Source organism: Crotalus tigris, unplaced genomic scaffold (genome assembly GCF_016545835.1).
Source record: "Crotalus tigris isolate CLP2741 ecotype Arizona unplaced genomic scaffold, ASM1654583v1 scf7180000017933.3771270, whole genome shotgun sequence".
Classification (NCBI taxonomy): Eukaryota; Metazoa; Chordata; class Lepidosauria; order Squamata; family Viperidae; genus Crotalus; species Crotalus tigris.
In genome coordinates, this window is record NW_024096726.1 from 2,145,998 (window position 1) to 2,167,465 (window position 21,468).

Below are 21,468 nucleotides of genomic sequence, written 5' to 3' on the forward strand. Positions count from 1 at the left end.
AAGCACTTCCCCCTAGAGTCAGACATGAGTGGACAGGGGAAATCTTTACCTTTTGCCTTATTTTAAACAATCAAAATGTGTTTTATCAATATTTAATGTGCTGGGAAAGCATTATGTTATATTCTGCCCTAGCAAGCCCCAAAGAGTTTGTCCTTCTTACTAAGACTTTGAGAGTGCCTATAATGTAAATCTCTCATAATTAGAAGACTTCCTCTAGGGCAGGGGTAGGCAACCTTGGCTCTTTTATGACTCGTGGACTTCAACTGCCAGAATTCCTGAGCCAGCTATGCTGGCTCAGGAATTCTGGGAGTTGAAGTTCACGAGTCATAAAAGAGCCAAGGTTGCCTACCCCTGCTCTAGGGAATGGAGAGGCTTCTGATGTAGAAAGAGAATCCTGCAGGCACTACTTCCTTCACTTTCCCATGTTCCACTGTGAAGGACTGTTTTTTTTTTATTTATTTAAAGCCATGCATGATGCAATAGCCAAGAATAATTATAAACATTTTCATCACTTAGACAAAAAAATGTCTCAGTATACATAGTATATAGTAGTGTTGTTAATTGGGATCTATACATGCAGAGAGCAATGTAAATCTAGATGTTAGGATTCACTGGCCTTGGGGAGACTAGACAGCCATTTGTCTGAAATGGTGTAGGGTTTCTTGCCTGAGCAGGGGGTTGGACTAGATGACCTCCAAGGTCCCTTCCAACTTTATTATTATTAGTAGTAGCAGTAGTAGTAGCAGTAGTAGTAGTAGTAATAGTAAGATTTTTAATTTGTATTGACAGAGAAACAGATGAATGTACTCTGCAGGGGAAAATAGGCATGGAATACCTGTATAACATCACAACCTGCCCAATCTGCCTGTCAATGAAACAAAGATATGATCCCTGTTAACTTTCAGGAGAGAATGGAAAGCAATCCCCTTGGATCATCATTCTGGAGCTGGTGGGTGGGAGGGGAACCCTACTGCTATATTTAATCAATTCTGTTCGCTTTTCTGTAACAGATCTATGGTAATAGTAATGGACATCTTCATGACACCCAGGTAACACTTCCACATGAAGAGCTGCTGGATACCAGACAGTTTCCAAGTAGAGTTCAAAATGTTGTGAAAGTGCTTTGAAGCTTGATATGGTTCAGGATCTGTGAGATGATAATAATAATAATAATAATAGTAGTAGTAGTAGTAGTAGTAGTAGTAGTAGTAGTAGTAATAAAGTTGGAAGGGACGTTGGAGGTCATCTAGTCCACCCCCCTGCTCAGGCAGGAAACCCTATACCATTTCAGACAAATGGCTGTCCAGTCTACAAGTCCCTTTATTTGGCCATCTACAAGTCCCTTTATCTACCCAGTAAAATTGAATGTGCATATTAATCTCCCCTCTTTTAGACATTGCCATTTACAGAGATTGTGGAAGAACAACTTTTCAGTCATAGTCTTTCTCCTGTGTTACAACCAAGACATTTGAATGGCCTCTTTTTTCCTGGTTTTTTTAAAAATTCAGATTTTTTTCAGGACTTGGCAGAATGTTATAACTATTCCCTTGGATTGTTATTTTATTATTTATGTAATAAAAATAATGGGACATGTTGACGCCTGGTGACTGCCTGAACAAATCCCTAGAGTTTTCTTGACCTGCTTTCAGAAGTGGTTTGCCATTGCATCCTTTCTAGGGCTGAGATAAAGTGACTGGCCAATGATCACACAGCTGACTTTGTGCCTAAGGTCAGACTAGAACTCCCAGTTCTAAGTCTGGCACTTTAACCACTACACCAAACTGGTTCTTTGGACTGTTATTATCTAATAATAAGAATCTGAATGATGAAGATGGGAATTATATACTATTTAGCATCATTTTGATTGGAATCACTTATAAAATAAATATTTAGTGTTATTCTTTCATCTTGTAAAACAAAACAAAAAAACAGCCATACATCACTAGCAATATTGACAATTCTGGTTGCTTCTACAGCCAAGTGACTATTTTAATAAAGTATTGAAATAAAGTAGTCCCAATTTCCTCAATTTCAGGCTTCATGTCTAAATATTTAAATAAAGACATAAATATAATGTATCTGCATAACTGTAAATTACTGTAACTTACTGTGAGTGTTTTTGGAAATGTAAAAGCTATTTGAGCTATAGGCTGAGTTAAATCATTGTTAAAAATATGATTTGTCCAGATGATTAACTTAACAATCCAATGTCTCCAATAAATCATAAACTAGAATCAAAATTTATGATGTAAAGTAAGTGTATGCTAACTATGACTCAGTATGATATTACAATGACTAAAAGTTATTTTTTAATATGTTTCACAATTTTTCATGCCAGTAAGCTATACAATTCTGGGTATTCTGCAACATAACAAGAAAACAAAACTAATATAAAGAATCCAATGAAATAATAATTAAGTGACTAATAACTAATAAATGATAACTAATAAAGGATAAGCCCTCATCACCTCATTATGGGCCAAAAGTCAGCTAAAATTAAACTACCTTCAGGGCATTTTTAAATGGTGAAAAGAATCTTGGCAACCTTGTTGTATTTCCAGGGACAGTACAAGTAGTCTTTGATTTATGACTGGTCATTTAGCGACCATTCATATTTAAGAAACACCCCCCCAAGAGGTACTTATGATCCAATTTCAAAATGCTGCCTCCCAGCAATCACATGACTGCATTCAAGGGTTCAGCAACTGGACCACATTTATAGCCGTTTGCAGCATTCTGCAGTTACGTGACTGCAATTTATAAAGTTTTGCTGAAAACTGGCATTTATTTCTGATTTTTGTCAAGAACACCCTATAGGGAACAATGAATTCGCTTAATGACCATAACGCTCACTTAACTAAACAGCTATGGTGATTTGTTTAATTACCACTGCAAAAACAACTGTTAAAATCAAGTTGATTATGAGATGACCTGTTTTACAACCATCACAACCTATGATCATAACAGGCAGGCTCCATTACAGTCATAAATTGAGGACTAACTATACTGTATATTTAAAAGTGTGTAGACTATTGCTGAAAAGACCTTGTCCAAGTCCGTTGCACCCCCTGCGGAGGAGAGATTCTCAACAGGCCTTCTTTTAATTACCATTTGGGTTAGTCGGGACAAAACCACGTTTAGGAAATTGTTCCTTGATACATCGTCATATACATTATATAGGGCCATATACATTATATAAGCAGCACTTCCCTTTGAGCTTTGAAACTTACTGGAAGCTACTACAGTGGCTTTAAAAGCATGCACTTCTGTTGTCATGCATTTCTCCAGCAAAGAGCCTAACCATTTCATTGTACATCAGCTGCAACTCCAAAGTTGCTTTCAAAGGCAGCCCCATGCAAAATGCATTGCAGCAGCCCAGTCACATGGTGATCAATGTAAGAGTCATTGTTTTGAAGCTTCCAGCCTCTTTCAGCCTCCAGACACCAATTCCAGTTTTCCATATCTCCATCTTAGGCCAAGATATTGATGTAAAACTGAGTGTCATCACTCAACATGTTGATGACATATATCCCAAATTCATAGATGACATTTCACAGTAGTTTCAGAGAGATGCTGAATAGCATGAGAGGGAAAACCAAGCTCTGCCACACCCCATTTTGGAGCACCTAAGAGTTTGACACATCCCATGGCTGCTATGCATCAGGGACCTCTGCAGACCAAGCCTAGTTCACTCCAGTCCAAGAAAAGTCACTCCAATACAATAAAAATCACAAATGCAATCTTCCAATCAAATATTTCCATATTACAAATCTCTCCCTTGAAATGTATAAATACTCCATTAACTTTCAACCCCACCACAATCTTGGGACTCTGACAGTACTTTGTACTTTCCCAGTCAGGACTGAATTCAAATCTCATTTGTTGCTTCTCTTCTCTTTTATAATTCTTTTGACATACTTTGTCCATTCTAACAATCCCTTCAGTTCCTCAAATCCCTCCACATCCAATACACTTTCAACAATTTTATCTAAAACCCTCTCCACTTTCCTTCTCTTACGTCCCTGTAGTTTCTCACCATTCTAACAGGCAAATCTTGGCTAAATTTCTCTAAAAAACAAATTAACACTGGCTAAAAACTCTATCTCTAACTATAGGCTAGCTCACGGGTCGGCAACCCGCGGCTCCGGAGCCGCATGCGGCTCTTTCAGCCATCTCCTGCGGCTCCCTGTCCTCAGCTACCATGTGCAGTCTGAAAAAAAAGTGGGACTAAAAAAGTTCAACTATTCAATTCAAACTTCTCATGAAGTTTGAATTGATTGGTTGAACTTCTTTGGTTTGTGGGACTGCCCACAAACCTCCTTTGTGGCCGGGAGGATTGCTGGAAAAGTGTCCCTGGTAAGGAGCTGCGGGTGGCCGGTCTTGGAGTGCCTCTTCCCTGACCGGCGGGTCTCCCTTCGCCCTGCTCCACTGCCACCTGTTAGTCAGGGGGGTCGCCAGGGGTCTTCCGGAGCTTCCCCTCTCCGTCTGCGTCTTTCGGCCGTCTCACGAGCAGCAGATTCCCTGTGGTGCCTGCCCGGCCCTTTCCCCACCTACTGCGTGGTCCTCTTGGCCATCCTCCCGCTGCCGCTGCTGCCGGTCATGCTGAGCAAGGCGGCGGCGAGCGGGCAGCCGCATCACTTCGCTGTCCTCCCGCTGCTGCTGCCGCCACTGCACGAGGAGACCTTGGGCTGTGAAGGCGACGGGACCGGTGGCAGGCCGGGATGTCCCTGTGGCGGCATCCCCCCTTGCCGGCACAGCCGCCCATGGTACACCGGCCTTGGCGCCCTCCTCTTACGATGGCAAAGTGGCTGAGGACGAGGCACGGGTGGCAGCCGGGCCGCGCCGCCAGAGCTGCTGCCTCCCATTCTGCTCCCCCTCCCCCTGTTCGGCTGAGAACGTGGCGGCCAAGCCGCACCACCACCACCGGAGCCACTGCTTCCCATCCTGCTCCCCCTCCCCATCTGTTCAGCTTAGAACGCGGTGGCCGTGCCGTGCCACCGCCAACCGAAGCCGCTGCCTCCTGTCCTGCTCCCCCTCCCCGCCCGTTCAGCTGAGAACGCGACAGCCGGGCTGCGCCACCACCACCGGAGCCGCTGCCTCCCATCCTGCTCCCCCTCCCTGCCCATACTTTGTATAAATTGGAGTTTTGTGCCACAGGCACTTTGCTAAATTCATTGTTAGCTATAATCTTTGGCAATTCCCAGTTCACCAGGGTAATTTCATTGCTATTAAGACACTGTGCTCCTGCACAAAAGATTAATGGCATAAGGGAGCTTTATTGGTGTTCTTCCTCATGTTTTCTCTAAACATCCTATATAACTGGGAAGGAAATCTTTGATCCTCCAAATAGGATTGAACTACAACTCCCAGAGTCCTATCAGCAGGTGTTATAGTTCAGCAACATCCAAGTCAGTTCCTCAGCTCACTTTTCAGTGCAGGATTATATTGCTCACAAACATCACACTGTCCTCTAAGATTACCGGAAGATGCATCTAGTTTGTGCCTCTTCTTTTCATGTTACTGTGTCAGCCATACAACACAACATCATATAGATCAGGATTACTTTTACCGAGAGAGAGAGAGAGAGAGAGAGAGAGAGAGAGAGAGAGAGAGAGAGAGAGAGAGAGGAAAGAGAAAGAGAGAGAAGATAGAGAGAGGAAAGAAAGAGAGGAAAGAGAGAGAGAAGGAGAGGAAAGAAAGAGGAAAGAGAAAGAGAGAGAGAAAGAGGAAAGAGAGGGAGAGAAGAGGAAGAGGAAAGAGAGAGAGGAAAAAGAGAGGGGGAGAGGAAAGGGAAAGAGGGGGAGAGGAAAGAGAAAAAGAGAGGAAAGAGGGAAAGAGAGGAAAGAGAGAAAGAAAGAGGGGGAGAGGGAAGAGGAAAAGGAAAGAAAAAAGAGAGAAAGAGAGAAAGAGAAAGAGGAAAGAGGAAAGAGAGGAAAGAGAAAGAGGAGAGAGAGAAAGAAAGAGGAAAGAGGGAAAGGGAAAGAGAGAAAGAGAGGGAGAGGAAAGAGAGAGAAAGAGAAAGAGGGAAAAGAGAAAGGAGAAGAGGAAAGAGAAAAAGAGGAAAGAGAGAAAAAGGGAGAGGAAAGAGAGAAAGGGGGAGAGGAAAGAGAGAAAGGAGGAGAGAAAAGAGAAAAAGAGAAAAGATGGAAAGAGGAAAGAGAGAAAGAGGGAGAGGAAAGAGAGAAAGAGAGGGGGAGAGAAAAGAGAAAAAGAAGAAAGAAAAAAGAGGAAAGAGACAGAGAGACTCTTTTGACATCTAAAATGAAGATAACACTGCATATATCCTTTTTTACTTTTATTTTACACACACACACACGCACACACACACACACACACACGCGCACACACACTAAAGGTAAAAAAAGATATATGCAGTATTATCTTCATTTTAGATATCAAAAGGGTTTTGTGGCTCCCTGTGTTTTGTTTTTGGTGGGAAACGGGTCCAAGTGGCTCTTTGAGTGTTTTGGGTTGCCTACCCCTGGGCTAGCTAAAAAGAAAAAGAAAGTATTGTTCAAACTCTATACATAATGTGAAAGAAAAGTAAACATGAAAAAGGATGAAATTTCTGAAGAGTCCACCTTGAATTATTGTACATTGACATTTATATCAAACTTGACAAATGTGTGCGTACATCTTTATATACATTGAGATACAGAGATATACATCTCAGATTGGTCTTCCTCAATTAATAAAAGTTTGCAACTCTAATGCATGTCTAAACAGATTCTTCAATTGATAACACTTTTTAAACCAATAATTATAGAATTATTACTGTATATCTTCTTAGGTATAAAATATAACATTCTAGTTCAGGGGTGTCAAACTCAATTTCACTGAGGGCCACATCAGCATTGCGGTTGCCCTCGGGGGAGTGGGGGGGCAGCCTACTGGGTGGGCGTGGCCAGCTCTACATTGTTCGCATCAAGGATGCCTGTGGGGGCCTGGGCAGTAGTGGGACAGATGTGAGGGTCTCTGGCAGAAGGGGGTGGGACCGGGGCAAGTGCCAAGTCATGGTCCATTGGAGGAGTCTCACTGTGAGGAAAGCACCCCGCTGCCTGCCGAAACTGGGCAGGCTGGGAGCTGGGCAGCATCGCGCTTCTTTTTGAATTTGCGCCACCCGGCTCAGCCTCTCGGCGCTGTGAGGAGAGCGCCCCTCTGCCTGCCAAAACCCCTCCCCCAGAGCCCATCAAGCCAGATATGTGAAGTAGGCGAGGGCCATTTGCTGGTCATTTCCAGGCGATGGTGCATTTCATCATTCCTCACAAAGGGTGACACCTCCCCAGCATGCACCCAGGGGGCGGGGCCAATGCAGCCGGGGCTGGTTCCTCATTGTTTCCAGACAGCCTTGTGGAGCTAAGATTGAATGCATTTCAGCATAGATAGCCACCACAAAATTGTACATTGGCTCCCGGACGGCCTGGGCCAGGGCCAAGGCCAAGGCAGCAGGGGCCGTTCCCTCACAGGATGGCTTCGCAGGCCACATGAAACCACTTTGCGGGCTGCATCCGGCCCCCGGGCCTTGTGTTTGACACGTCTGTTCTAGTTTGAGACAAAGGGACAAGGGCCAAAATCAATAGTCAAAATATCTATACATGTAGTCAAAATCAATACTCAAAATAACTATACATGTAACCTTAATACAAAACAGCTTCAGTAAGGGAACCTACAATACTTGCTAAATGGAAAAGTCCTGCTAATCTATGAAGAGCAGCAAGACAAAGTGACAAATACAGCTTCTGAAGTCAAGTATGCCAATCATTTTAAACCCCCAAGTATCCACTTATGCTGTATTCTGAACCAGCAAGCTAATTTATGAATAGCAGCAAGTCATCATGACAAATACATTTCAAATCCTTTTTATAAAACCCACATAATACAATTTCTAAAATCAATGCCAATCACCTCCAACCCCTATTGTTTTTCAACTGAAACAGCCTTCATAGGCATCAGTTTATTCATAAGGTAGCCCAGTATAGCTCATGGGAATTCAATAATTTTAAAACAGTATCATGTACTGAATAGACGCAAAAAATAATCCTGCACATATATCTGGCAAGATGAATGCAAGCCTTTGAAAAATGACCTTCCATCAAAAAAAAAAATCATGTGAAGAATATTCCTTTTATGACAGAGACAATGACATGACAGCGACAATGTGTTACTCATTCAAATTTTTTAGACTATTACCATTTAGAAACCAATCCTTCTCCAAGAAAACAACTGCTTCCCTTTCTGCAACAGAGAAGCTACAAAACTGTTAAATCCCTTTGGGTTTTTTTCCTAAATAAACTACTGCTTGAATTTCATTATGTTTTTTTCCCTCCAAGTTTTTATTGCTCTGCTATCACTGAGTTTTGTAATCCCCTATTGTATCTTCAGCAAGCATCTTCTACTATATCAGAATGGCTTTTCATTATTTAATAGCTTCTACTTTTAATGACTCTAAAGCTGTTTAAAAAAGGACAAGCCACATATTGGTAGACCCTGCCTTCTGCCAATGTCCCTGTAACACTTCATTCAACTCAACCACAGGCAACAGGTTCTATTAGTTATTTGGCAAGAAGCATGGCTGACATTTAGTCCACAAGTCGCTGCAGCCCGAAATCTCAAAGCAATACAAAGAAATCTCAAAGCAATACAAACAACCACAAAGGTGTAACCTGTTGGTGTGTCGTGTGTCGGAGAACACAAAAGAAGTTTAAAAACTTCAACACGCACACCTGAGATGCTAAGACTTAAAAAAAAAAAAGGTATCCCAACAGAAGTGCCAGGATTTATGCTCTCTTAACAAAAGCAATATTTCTTTCACTTCGGCCCTCCCTCCCCTCCCCACCCCTGATGTCCAGACAACTGAACGAAAGCCAGATGTCTGGAAACCGAACAAGCTGCGGCACAATCGTCTTCCCTCCCTCCCCCCCCCCCCCAGGCTGTCCGCTTTTAGTCTCGGGTGAAAACAAACGCCTCGAAAGTGAGAAACACGGTACTCACTCAATGAAATAGCTGGCTCCCTCTTCCGAGAATCCCTCCTCCCAGCCACGGGGCAGATCTACAAGAAAAAAGAAAGGAGAAAGACGGGGTGGGGAGGAAGCCGGGAAAGAAAGTGGCCGAGAGGAGGGAAGTGAGATGTTTGTGCCCTGGAGACAGGCAAGCATAATTCCCAGCCACACAAAGGTCGTTATCCTCCCCCGCACTCCTTCCCCAGAGAAAGAGAGAGCGAGAGAGAGAGGGAGAAAGGCAAACACAAACACCCAGCGTGGGGCGCGAGAGGGGGGAGAAACTCGCGCGGGAGGGGGGTGTCCCCTAAGTGTCTCCCCGCCGGGTTCTTTCTCCGCGAGGACCCGGGTAGGAGCACCCACCTGAGCGGATCATGTGGCCTGAGTTGACGGGCTCCCCGGTGCGAGGGTGCAGCCAAGTAGTTGCGCGGATCAGGTCGCTGAGAGGGAGAAGCGGCAAACATGCACCTGTTAGTCCAGCCCGTGGAAGGAGAAGTCGGCGGGGAGGAAAAAGGGAAGCGGAGGGAAAGGGAAAGGGACGCGCTGAAGCGGCAACCCCGCCCTCTTCCCCCCCCCCGCTACCTCCCTGGTTTTCCCGCCCGGTGTCTTACTCGATGAAGAAGACCCGGCCGTCCCTGCAGACGCCATAGGACCAGTCCTCAGGTAGAGTGTCCCGCCCCACCGCCTTGGCCGCCGCCGCCGCCATGTTCGCCGCCGCGCGCCCTGCCCGCCGGAGGGGGGAGCTGCGGGGGAACGGGAGGGCAGGCCAGGCCAGGCGGGCGCCCGGTGCCCCTGGTGCCGCTCAGCAGCGCCACCGGGCAGCGGTTAGCAGGAGGCGCAAGCACACGCCCCGAAATCCGCGCGACGTGTCTGGCCGCCCGCTGCTGCCCTTGGGCGTGCGTGGAGGAGGAGGAGGGGAGGACACGCAGCTTTCCCCGGACGGACGTTCATTTGCCCGTGTTGCAAGCCAGGCAGGCAGGCTGCTGCAGGCGCAGGGCGTCCGGTCGCCCGTGGCGATCCAGGCAACAGGTTCTACCGCCCCTCCCCCCCCCGCCTTGTGTTCTTTCATCTTCAAAGTTTGATACTCCCGAGTCGGGGCTCGGTACCACCGAGCGGTGGGAAATCTTCCTCTCTGAACACTTTTCTAAGAAACCAACGCTTAAGCCCCGAGGTTTTCATTGTTGTCGCCCCTTTCGGCTTGGAGTCGACCCAGTTGTCTTTTAACTTCTACTACCGGACGGCAAAAAGTTATGCCGGGTCGTATAATTTAAAGAAAGGAAGAATTCATACTTGCCGTGCTTAGAATGGCTATGCCAGGAGGGCTTTCTAGATTTGCTGAACCCTATGTTGCACTTAGACTTTATGTCTTGCAAACCCAGAAAATTGGCTAAATTGAATAATCGTGGTTTAACAGGCATTTAAGAGAAGAAAGCCTGTATTCCTTTTCTTGAGTTGCTTCTTCCTCTACTGTATAACACTAAGCATAAACGTCATCTTATTTGAGCAAAACATGGCTTATATCTTTCAGAAAGATTGTTTTCAGTTTTAACTAAAGTTTACCTGATTTTTCCAAGAGAGAATTATGGCCCTGAATATTATACCGTAATCTGCTGAGCACCCAAAAGTTAAGAATTTGAAGTTCAGATTCAGAATACTGTATGCTTCATTGTCTGTAGTATGGACAAAGTGGTAAAGTTATGATCTCATAGCTTGTAACTTTGTTAAATGAAGTAGGCTTTTCTGGCCCTTCAAATATTTCAGTGGACTTCTGTTCCAACCTGTCAAGCATGAATTCCTAACATATAGACAAGATGATGCACAATTGTTTGCTGAATATAAGTTGACCCAGATCTGTACAAGTTTCTCTCTGGACAGTGACTTATTCTTGCTCACTATAAATTATTTTTCTTTTGCTTCTTCCGTTCTTGCTGAAAAGGTCATATATAAAAATATAGGGAGAAAATCCCCAAAATTAGATTTGGAGAGATGGAGTAACTTTGTTTCTCTCTTTCTTAAAATATAGGAAAGTTGAATTATCATCTTGTCTGCAGCTTTGGAGTACTGTACATTACAAATTACCAGAAACAGGAGACAATACATTTTATCAGATATAATTTTGATGTATATCATAGCATTTAAGATATACTTAGCCATACATTCATTAGTAATTAAGCATGTGTCTAGTTGTTTTGTTGAAATTTTCTATTGCTTTAGAATATGACTCAAGAAGACTCTTCACTTCCTGTCTTATCCTTGTCCAAAAAGCCCATTTAAAATTTAAATTGCTTAATATTTAAAAAGAAAAGAAAAATGAATTGTTGATTGATAAAATCAGAGTACAAGCAACATACAACATCTCATTGATTTCTTATGATTGGCAATTCAGAAATGTTTGCAACAAATATATTTATGTAGAAGATAAGCTCTTTATCCACATATATAGGATCATTTGTTTATTTTATATCCTACCTTTATTTTTTTTAATAAATATCTCAAGGCAAACATGCCTAATACTCTTTCTTCCTATTTTCTCCACAACAACCTTGTTATTGTTGCACCTCAGAGAGAATGACTGGCCCAAAGTCACAACATCAGCTTTCATACCTAAGGCAGGACTAGAACTCATGGTCTCCTAGTTTCTAACCTGGTGCCTTGGTTAGATTGACTGGCTCGCTCTGTTTTTATGGATATAATTTCAACATAGATAATCTTTCAAATACTGAAGTCTTTTATAAAGATATCTTACATTTTCTATTCAAATGACATATCCTTTTATTTATTTTTTTCATTTTGAATAAGGGTAACTTCAATTTACTTCCTGGAATATGTAAACTACGTATGTTTTATTTTTAAAGCTCTGTATTGTACAGAATGCCCTCCACTCCTGTAGGTTTTTGCCTTTCCCTTTAAAAAATCCATGATCTTGAGCTCCCTACATTTATCTGTCATTTCTTCTATTTTTTTCCACTTCTAATGAACTTTCCTTGCTTAGTCTCACTACCTCACTTAACTAAAGATAAAATTATATGAAACGATTGCTCTTTTTTGCTGTTGCTTTTTTGCTGTTTGCTGACCATTTCTCAAAATACTTTTGTGTACACATATTTATTTATATTCATCAAATTTATTCATCAAATTTATATGCTGCTCATATTCCATTTTATTTCAATTATGTCTTAAAACCTTACAATTCCTCTTTTAAACCTCTTTTACTTTCCTCTCCTTTGTGCGCTAGATTTTTTTTTTTTTTTTTTTTGCCGGTTTCTTTCGATTATGAGCCACAGTTTAAAGGGACCAAATGAAGTTGTTATTAGTAAGATATTTAAGTAGAAATATGAAATTATAATACTGTGTAACTACTAAACAAGGAATATGCCCTGTCAAACTCCCTGAGATGTACTTTAAACAAATGAATAAAGTCAATAGATTGGTAGAAATGCAGAAATTTAAAACAAAGTAATGGTAATTCAGAGGAAAAAAACAAGGTGATGACAAAAAGACATGAAAAAGCAAGTTCATATTTTTATATCACCACATTAACATGGGACATAGTGCTCTAAATATGTGGGTAAATGACCCTTCAAAAAATAAAGCTTTCTGAAACTTGAATGCTTGTGGAACTTTGGCTCAAATGCGTGATAAGGAAAGCTTTTTCACATAACACTGGCTCTATCCAATCAAAATACATATTAACCAAGTATATCTGAGAGCCAGTTTAGTGTAGTGGTTAAGGCACTGGGAGTTGAATGCTCTTATACAATACCCAGTAATAGAAAAAAAGTAAAAAGTGTCCAAAGATTTCATTGAGGTGATATACTAAATCATAGTTACATTTTAAACTATGATAAAGAAAAGAATCGAAGGGGAAGATTCTGGTGGTGACTTGTGTAATTTGGGTTCAGCTTAAAAATAAAGATGGGAAGAAAGTTAGAGGAAAATAGGATTTCTGTTTTCTCATGAGAAGGGAAAATATTGGTATACAAGCTGGATATTAAGTAGCACAAACCCTTGGAAAAAGGAAATAAGAATTTTAGCAGATTAGGATGGAGGATTTTAAAAAGACACAGAAATTCTGGGAGAATGAAAAGGGGAGAACATGGCTAGAAGGCTAATCTCTAGAATACTGAATTTCTTTCCAAAACCAGAGGGAAATCCATACCAGTTCTTTGCAGCAGGTTTTTTTTTTTAGTTAAAAGCTATATCTTAAACTGGACAGAGTATTAATGATTTTTCCATGGGTATTTAGTATTAATGTTCTAACAGCAGTCATGCTTTTCCAGAGATCCCATATCTGATGAATTAAAAAATAAATATTTGCTCAGGTTGTGCTCAGTGACTGGTTACTACACCCATGCAATGTTTCTCAATGCTTCCTTCCAGCAGGCTTTAAAAAAAAACAAAAACTTCCTTGCTTGTTTCTCAGCCCTGTAATTCCAAGCACTCTCAGTCCAGGGATTAAAGAGGTCCAGCCCTGCTTCGACTTCTCAGATTATTCAAGATCAGCTAGGTGCTGCCAGCTGCTGAAACCTGCCTGAGAAATAGGCCATGTTCATACAATTGCAAATCAGTTTGTGTTTTATGACCAGTCAGCTACCTCATTCTTTCTTCAACTTTTCAAGATCACAGATTAACAAACAGTATTTATTTTATGAGCAATAGCTGTGACTGCACCTTTTTTTAAAAAAGGGAAAGGAATGTTGAAGATGATTGAAGATATAGTCTAGTACAGGGGTCTTCAAACTTGGTCACTTTATGACTTGTGGACTGCAACTCCCAGAATTCCTCAGCCAGCATGCCTGGCTGAGGAATTCTGGGAGTTGCAGTCCACAAGTCATAAAGTGACCAAGTTTGAAGACCCCTAGTCTAGTATTACTTCCACTAATTTTTTTATTATTTGCAATGGGTAGCTGTTCACATAAGTTCGTTGTTGTTTTTTTGCTATGAAATCAACACGAGTTAAAGTAGACAATGAAATGCATGTTTGATTCACAGGTAGTCCTTGAAATGCAACCATTCATTTAGTGACCATTCAAAGTTACAATGGCCCTGGGGAAAAAGTGACTTATGATAAGTTACTTATGACTGTTGCAGCATCTCCATGGTCACGTGATCAGAATTGGGTTGCTTCGCAACTGGCATCTATTTATGACAGTTGCACTGCCCTGGGGTCATGTGATCACCATTTGTAACCTTCCAAGCCAGCTTTTGACGAGCAAAATCAGTGGGGAAAGGTGGATTTGCTTAACAACCACATGATTCACTCAACAAATGCAGTGATTCGCTCAACAACTGTGGCCAAAAGGTTATAAAATGGGGCAAAACTGACTTAACAACTGACTTGCTTAGCAATGGAAATGTTGGGCTCAGTTGTGGCTGTCAGACAAGGACTATCTTTAGGTTTTTTTTTTTATACTACAGAATCAATTATGGAAAAGGCTAAGCCATAAGAATTTTTCCCTTTGAATTTCTTTTCCATATAAAAGGTCAAAAGTAAATTCCGTGCATGATCCTTCTGTATAATGGAATAAATCAGTAGGTGTAGAATTCTGTTCTGTAATTTGGAACACTTACATATATATTTCACCTGTCATTTACCAGTAGATTGTAAAAATAGGTATGTCAAACTGATTGAAAGTGCAGACTACATTTCTCTTTAATACTTTTAATAAAATTTATTTTAAAAAAGAAAGTGTAGCCTACATAATAATAAATGTGTTTATTAATACTGACACTAAGTTCACAAAAGGATTTGGATTATTTTAATTAAAATATAGAATAGAGCTGGAAGGGACCTTGGAGGTCTTCTAGTCCAGCCCCCTGCTTAAGCAGGAGAAACTATACTATCTCAGACAAGTGACTCTTTCTAACTTATCAAAGAGAATTGGGATGGCATGATATCTATCTTCCAGTACTTGAGAGATGGTCACAGAAAAAAGAGGGTTGACTTATTCTCCAAAGCACCCGAAGGCAAGACAAGAAGCAATGATTCGATCAATCAATCAGAATAGTGCTGGAAGGGATCTTGGAGTCTTCTAGTCCCACCCCCTGCACAAGCAGGAGACCCATTAGACATATCTAGTTCCCTTAACTTAATCATATAGTTTACCCCCAGACCCGTTATCATCTTAGTTGTACTTCTCTGCACACTTACTAGCATCTTTTTTTGTATCATGCTGACTAGAACTGGATGCAGTATTCTCACTAGTGCAGTATAAAGCAGCACTATCACCTTCTCGTGATCTTGACGCAATCCCTCTGTTGATGTAACCTAGGACTGCATTGGGTTTTGGGTTGTTGTTGTTGTTGTTTTTGGCAGCTGCAGCACACTGCTGGTTCATACGTAAGTGGTGGTCGATTTGGAGATCTAGATCTCTCTTATAGTTACTGCTGCTGAACCAGGTACAACCTATTTTATAAGTGTACATTTGCATTGTTTCAAAACTATTGGTAGCATTGTTTTGGTTATTAATATACTGTAGTCATGTTCACATATAGAAATAATAACTGCCTGCATAGTTACAGTTCATTAATAACTATTCTGGAGTCTATACTGGATTAAAAAAAAAGAAAGATCTGTCTGTTAGCAATGGTGGCCAGTCAGCAGCCAATAGGTTCTAGAATTCAGAGACAATAGGCCCAACCCAGGGTGAATGCCAAAGAGATTGTATTGAATATAAAGAGTTATAGGAAAAAAGTGTATGACAGGCTATGTCACTCAGCTTGTCAAGAATTCCCTCAGTGATACTAATTTGGCTGGCTGCTGCCCAGCACTTTCCTGAGTATTCGCCTCTATGACAAGATTCAAAATGTCTGGAGTCTCTTGCTACTAATACTTTTTCAAATAGTGGGGTATAAGTAATACAATATCTGGAGGTGGTTCTATGATGCAGCTTGTCAGTGGTTTGGTGACAGTTTAGATCAGGGGTCTTCAAACTTGGCCCTTTTATGACTTGTGGACTTCATCTCCCAGAATTCCTCAGCCTCCCCTGGTTTAGATAGTTGACTGCCAAAGATATCCTGTGATATCCTAAACTGGCTGGGTGAGCTTAAGCCAATCATTCTCTCTCAGCCCAACTCACCTCATAGAGTTGCTGTGAGGAAAATAGGAGGATATATCATACATATTCTCCACTTTGAATTATTTATAGAAATAATAAAGGTGGGATAAAAATCAAAATCAATAATAAAATGACATTAATATTAAATTTGTAAGTACAAGGACTCCTCAAATTATGACTGTAATGGAACTGCCCATTACAGTTGTACGTTGTGATGGTCAATGAAGTGGGTAATCACATTTTACAACCTTTTTAGTGGTGGTCATTAAGCAAATTACCATGGTCATTGAATCCAAAATCATTTAAGTGATTGCCATCGTGGTTAAGCAAATCCACCGAACACTATGGAAGATTTTTGCTAAAAAATGGGAGTAAGTGCCAGTTTTCAGCAAAAACATAGTAAATTACAATCACATGACTGTGGGACACTGCAAATGGCCATAAACATGGGCCAATTGGCAAACATCCAAAATGTGGTTACGAAGCAACAAGTCATAAGTAGAGGACTACCTGTAAAGAAAAGTGAACTACACCATTATGCTTACTTTTCTTCTGTGATGGCATTAAAACTTGGCAAATTGCCTAACGCTTCATACATTTTTTTAGAAATATTATAAAATGCTATATTTCTTTCATGTCTTCTCCAGTTCTCATGATATTTGCCTATTGAGTCAAGTGAACATGAATTTGGGCAAACTCCATGAGACAGTGAAGGATGGGGGGGAGCTACATGTTGTGGTTCTTTGGTCATGAAGAGTCGGACATGACTCTTTCAACTACACTGATAATAATCAAATGAAAACTTAATAAAGCTAATTCCATTTGTGCAGCAGTAATTATGTCTCTATCCTCTCAGCTAAACAAACATTATTTGTTTCTCCAGTAAAATGTTTGCACACTTATTTGCACCATTAACCATTATTATGTGGGATGTTGAATGTTTCAAACTATTATCCCTTATGTAATAATGCTTTATAATATTAATATAGGAAATGTCCCAAAAGCAGACTAGCAATACAAAGCAATTCATTGGAAATATGGCTTAAGATCCAGTTTTGTACATATAAAGAACTTGCAACATTTGGCGGCCCTTTTTGAAGCTGAAACATTTCTCATTTTCCAAGCTAGTTTCCCTACATTATACTATGAAGATAAATAAAACAGACTATCTTGGGGATGGAGAGTCTATAGGTAAGCCATCCACCTCCCTCCCTCTATGCATTGCATATGGAGTCAAAGGAAGGTACTTTATATAAATAACTTTAGAATGCAGATGTGTAGCTACAATAGTTAAATATTTATAATGGATTGATATATAGTGAAAGTGGGCATGAAATGTACTAAATTAATACTAGTCTAACTGAAGGGGGTCTATTTGTCACTAAGCAACCTGGAAGAGGAAATAGGTGATGAAAATAGGTATAATTTGCTTTGTGCTGGTTTCATGCTTTTGTTTGTTTTTAGAGTTGGCAAAGATGTTTCATGTGTTATATATTACAAAATATCTATTTGTTTTCATCATTCTGTATCTCTCATTTACATCTCATCTTCATATCAAAAGATGAGCTATAAATGCAAGACTAAATCAATACATTAGAAATCATTAAATGCCATTGGCAGACTGCTAAAAGGGTTTTTTCCATTCCCTCGTATCAAAGAAAAGCAAACCAATTATTTGATACAATTATTTGATTAGATCTCCTGTATCACATGATAGACAAATTATGAGGATTCCAGTACACAAGAAAAATAAGCACGTAATGCAAATGTGTACCACCTTTCTTAGATTGAAGGCTGCATTTGGTTTTCAATTACATAATGTGGATTATATTCTAAAATATGTATGCTATGATTAAGATTGAAACTAAATTTAATTTTATTTCACCTACATTTCACTAAAATTTATAATTTTATTTATCGGAAGAAAGAGTGTTTTTCAAGCTTTGCAATATCTCCTCTTCCTTCTCTTCCCCTGTCTCTTCCCCTCCCTTTCTTCCTCCTCCATAAAAGTTATAACATATATCTTGTTCATTTCTAAGTGGAGAGAGGAACATAAGCATCTACTATTAAGTCATCCAAAATAAAATTAGCATGCAAAATAACAATTATCCCAAATGTAACCACTATTACTCATGACCACAGCATCTGTACTTTTCTGTACTTTTGCACAGCATCTTATGAACCGTTTTGGTAGTGCAATGCTTTCTTCATAATTAAAATGAATTGCTAAAATACATATAATACTTTATTTAGGCATTTCTAGGATTAATAGATGTTTTGGCATTGATGAAATCATAAAACTATTTTCAGGAAGCCCAGAACATCTGTGATGTAGCAGGTCTGGAATGTAACATCCCAATGTTTATCTCTACTTACTCATTTAATCCTTGATAACAAAAAATGGAAACAGATACAAAGACTTATAATAAAATTTCTTATGCATTCCACCAGAGTAAGGCTTTTCATAAAAGATTAAATAAAACTTTTAAGTAACTGGGAGAGCAGACTACCTACATTTTTTAGCAACTGATCAAGATAATAGAGGTAGTCCTCGCTTAGCAACTGGTTTAGTGATCTTTGAAGTTGAAGCCGTGCTAAAAAAAAACTTAGGAACCAGTCTTCACATTTATGGCTCTTGCACCATCTGCTCATTTTAGCTTGCTTACCTCACGCCAAGATGTCCTCAAAGAGAAAAAGAAAGAACCCAAGTTCAGTTGAAGAAAATAACAAGAAGCAAAGGAAAACTAAAGTGAAACCATAAGCACAGTTGCAGTCACATGATTTTCACTTAGCAACCACTTCACTTAATGACCAATACCTGCTAATACCCATTGTGGTTGCTAAACAAGGATTAGCTGCAATTTTCTTGGGTAGATAGAAACAAAAATTCAGCAATACAAATGCAAACAATCTCGATTATTGTCAACCTTCCAAGGCAGACTAGACAGGAAGATGAGCTAATTTTAATTTATTGTATGACTATATTAATGGAATCTTGCAAGTCTGATAGTACAGATCTCCAACCTTCCTCATTAAAGCCTGAGAAGATAGGGAGGTTTCTTTCTCTGCTCATTATGCAACTGTGGGCTATGCTGTCTTTTATCTCTTTATAGTTCCCTAGGCAGCATCTCTTACCTTCATCTCGCAGGGTCATCCCCATGTACCATTACATTTATTTATCAAGCTAGCTACTGCATTATTAAAATAGTTCTGCAAAATATTTACATTTGCATTTGCATGTGGTGACATTTATAATCTAATAAAACTGTCCTACCAAAATAAATAACATTTTGCTGCTAAATGACTGCTGCATGAAATTAACATGAAAGGGTGTAAGTAAGGGAACAATTCAGATAAATCATTTTGAAATTTCAGAAGGAAATGAAAGCCATTTAGAATAAACATTTGTTAGCAAAACTGTTTGAAATGTCTTTTATACAGTTTCTGAGTGACAGCAGACATAATATTACACGCAAAGATATCAGCACATTACCATCAACACTACCCTCAAGGAAACATACCAAGAAAATTAAGAATAATCCTGTCTGATGACTAAAGAAACATGAATGATGGAAAGTGTAATGGGTTATATTGTCTAGAGTTATCTGTATTTTCTTATCAGCTATTAGTTGTATTGTCTACGTTACTGGAAAAAAAAACCCATAAGACATAGATTATAGTTAAAGTATTACCAATAATGATGATCCAAGCAATAATTAACAAGAAAAAGAACAGAATATTTGCTATCAGTATTCTAGAGTTACAGTGTCTCAGAAGAACTATGCCATTAGTTTTACCTCAGAAAGGTAAGGTGCTGAGACACAGTTCCAGTCCTGTGACTAAAGGAAAACTTGACCAAAGGAGAATTGTGACTAAAGGAAAACTTGACTGTATATAATAATAATAATAATAATAATAATAATAATAATAATAATAATAATAATAATAATAATAATAATAATAATAATAATATCAGTCAGTACCTGACAAGGAAGAAACAGTGCAGTTCTGGAAGCAGATATGGGATAACCCAAAGAAATACAACAAGGATGCGGCTTGGTTAAAAGAGGTGGATGCAAATAAAACAGAAGTTGAAATGAAAGAACTAGTAATAACAACAAAAATGGTAGAAAAAAGAGCAAAGAAAATCAAAAATTGGTCAGCACCAGGTGAAGATGAACTGCATGGGTTTTGGTTGAAACATCTAACTGTTATACACCCACTCATTGCCAAACAGTTCAACAATATACTACAAGGAGGAGAAATTGAAAAGTGGCTAACAACTGGGAAAACCTACCTAATAATGAAAAATCCAGCAAAAGGGGCAACACCAGGCAACTACAGGCCAATTACCTGCTTACCAACAACTTTCAAATTACTAACTGGTGTGGTAGCTGATGCAGTACAACAGCATCTAGTTGAAAACAATCTCTTTCCACCTGAGCAGAAAGGAAACCGCCCCAATAGCAGAGGAACAAAAGATCAACTCCTAATAGACAAAATGATCTTGGAAAACTGCAAGAGAAGGAAGACCAACCTGAATGTGGCATGGATTGACTACAAAAAGGCATTTGACTCTCTGCCACATGATTGGATAATCAAGTGCCTAGAAATAACAGGAGTCAGTAGAAACATCAGAAAATTTGTGCAAAGATCGATGGCACAATGGAAGACACAGTTGCAGATCAATGGTGAGAGGCTGGGAGAAGTTAATATCAAGAGAGGAATATTTCAAGGAGATTCATTATCACCATTACTATTTGTTATTGCACTGTTTCCTCTGTCAACAATACTGAATAACTCAGGACATGGCTATCAAACATCAAAAACATCTGCCAGACTATCCCACCTCCTTTATATGGATGATCTGAAGCTGTATGGAAAAACATCATCTGAAATAGAATCGCTGCTCAACACTGTCCGTATATATAGCCAAGATATTGTAATGGAGTTTGGCTTGGACAAATGTGCCACACTTACTATCAAACAAGGAAAAATAGTGAAAACTGAAGGAATCAAGATGCCCCACGAAAATAACATTAAGAGTCTGGATGAGGAAGAGTACTACAAATACTTGGGTATCCTTCAAGCTGACAACATCAAGCACACTGAAGTCAAGAAAAAGATTAGAGGTGAATACATCAAGAGAGTGAAGAAGATCTTAAAATCCAAACTCAATGGAGGAAATACCATAAAGGCAATCAACACCTGGGCAATCCCAGTCATTAGGTACACAACTGGAATAGTGGACTGGACTCAAGCAGAACTAAAAGCAATGGATAGGCAGACCAGAAAAATAATGACAATGAATCATGCCCTTCATCCACGCAGTGACATTGATAGACTTTATCTACCAAGGCAAATAGATGGGCGTGGAATGCTACAAGTACATCAGATGGTTGAAGAAGAAAAAA

The 21,468-nt window shown here is 39.9% G+C and overlaps 1 protein-coding gene across 10 annotated transcripts in view; it reads right to left on the reverse strand.

Annotated features, from left to right (window-relative positions):
- Nucleotides 1-9,860, reverse strand: part of PLEKHA7 (pleckstrin homology domain containing A7) — a 120,736-nt gene extending 110,876 nt beyond the window's left edge. For 6 of the 10 annotated variants that reach the window (XR_005556856.1, XM_039344616.1, XM_039344611.1 and 3 more), the window contains exons 1-3: nucleotides 9,608-9,857; nucleotides 9,360-9,436; nucleotides 8,992-9,049 (exon numbers count right to left, since the gene is read on the reverse strand). Coding sequence is in view for 9 of the 10 variants with exons in the window: in XM_039344616.1 (XP_039200550.1) it covers nucleotides 8,992-9,049; nucleotides 9,360-9,436; nucleotides 9,608-9,702 (230 nt within the window). In the remaining variant the exon portion in view is untranslated. Of the gene's footprint in view, nucleotides 1-8,991; nucleotides 9,050-9,359; nucleotides 9,511-9,607 lie in introns of those variants that run through there. The other 4 variants (XM_039344606.1, XM_039344607.1, XM_039344613.1 and 1 more) reach the window with 3 other exon arrangements.
- Between the last annotated feature and the right edge of the window lie 11,608 nt (nucleotides 9,861-21,468).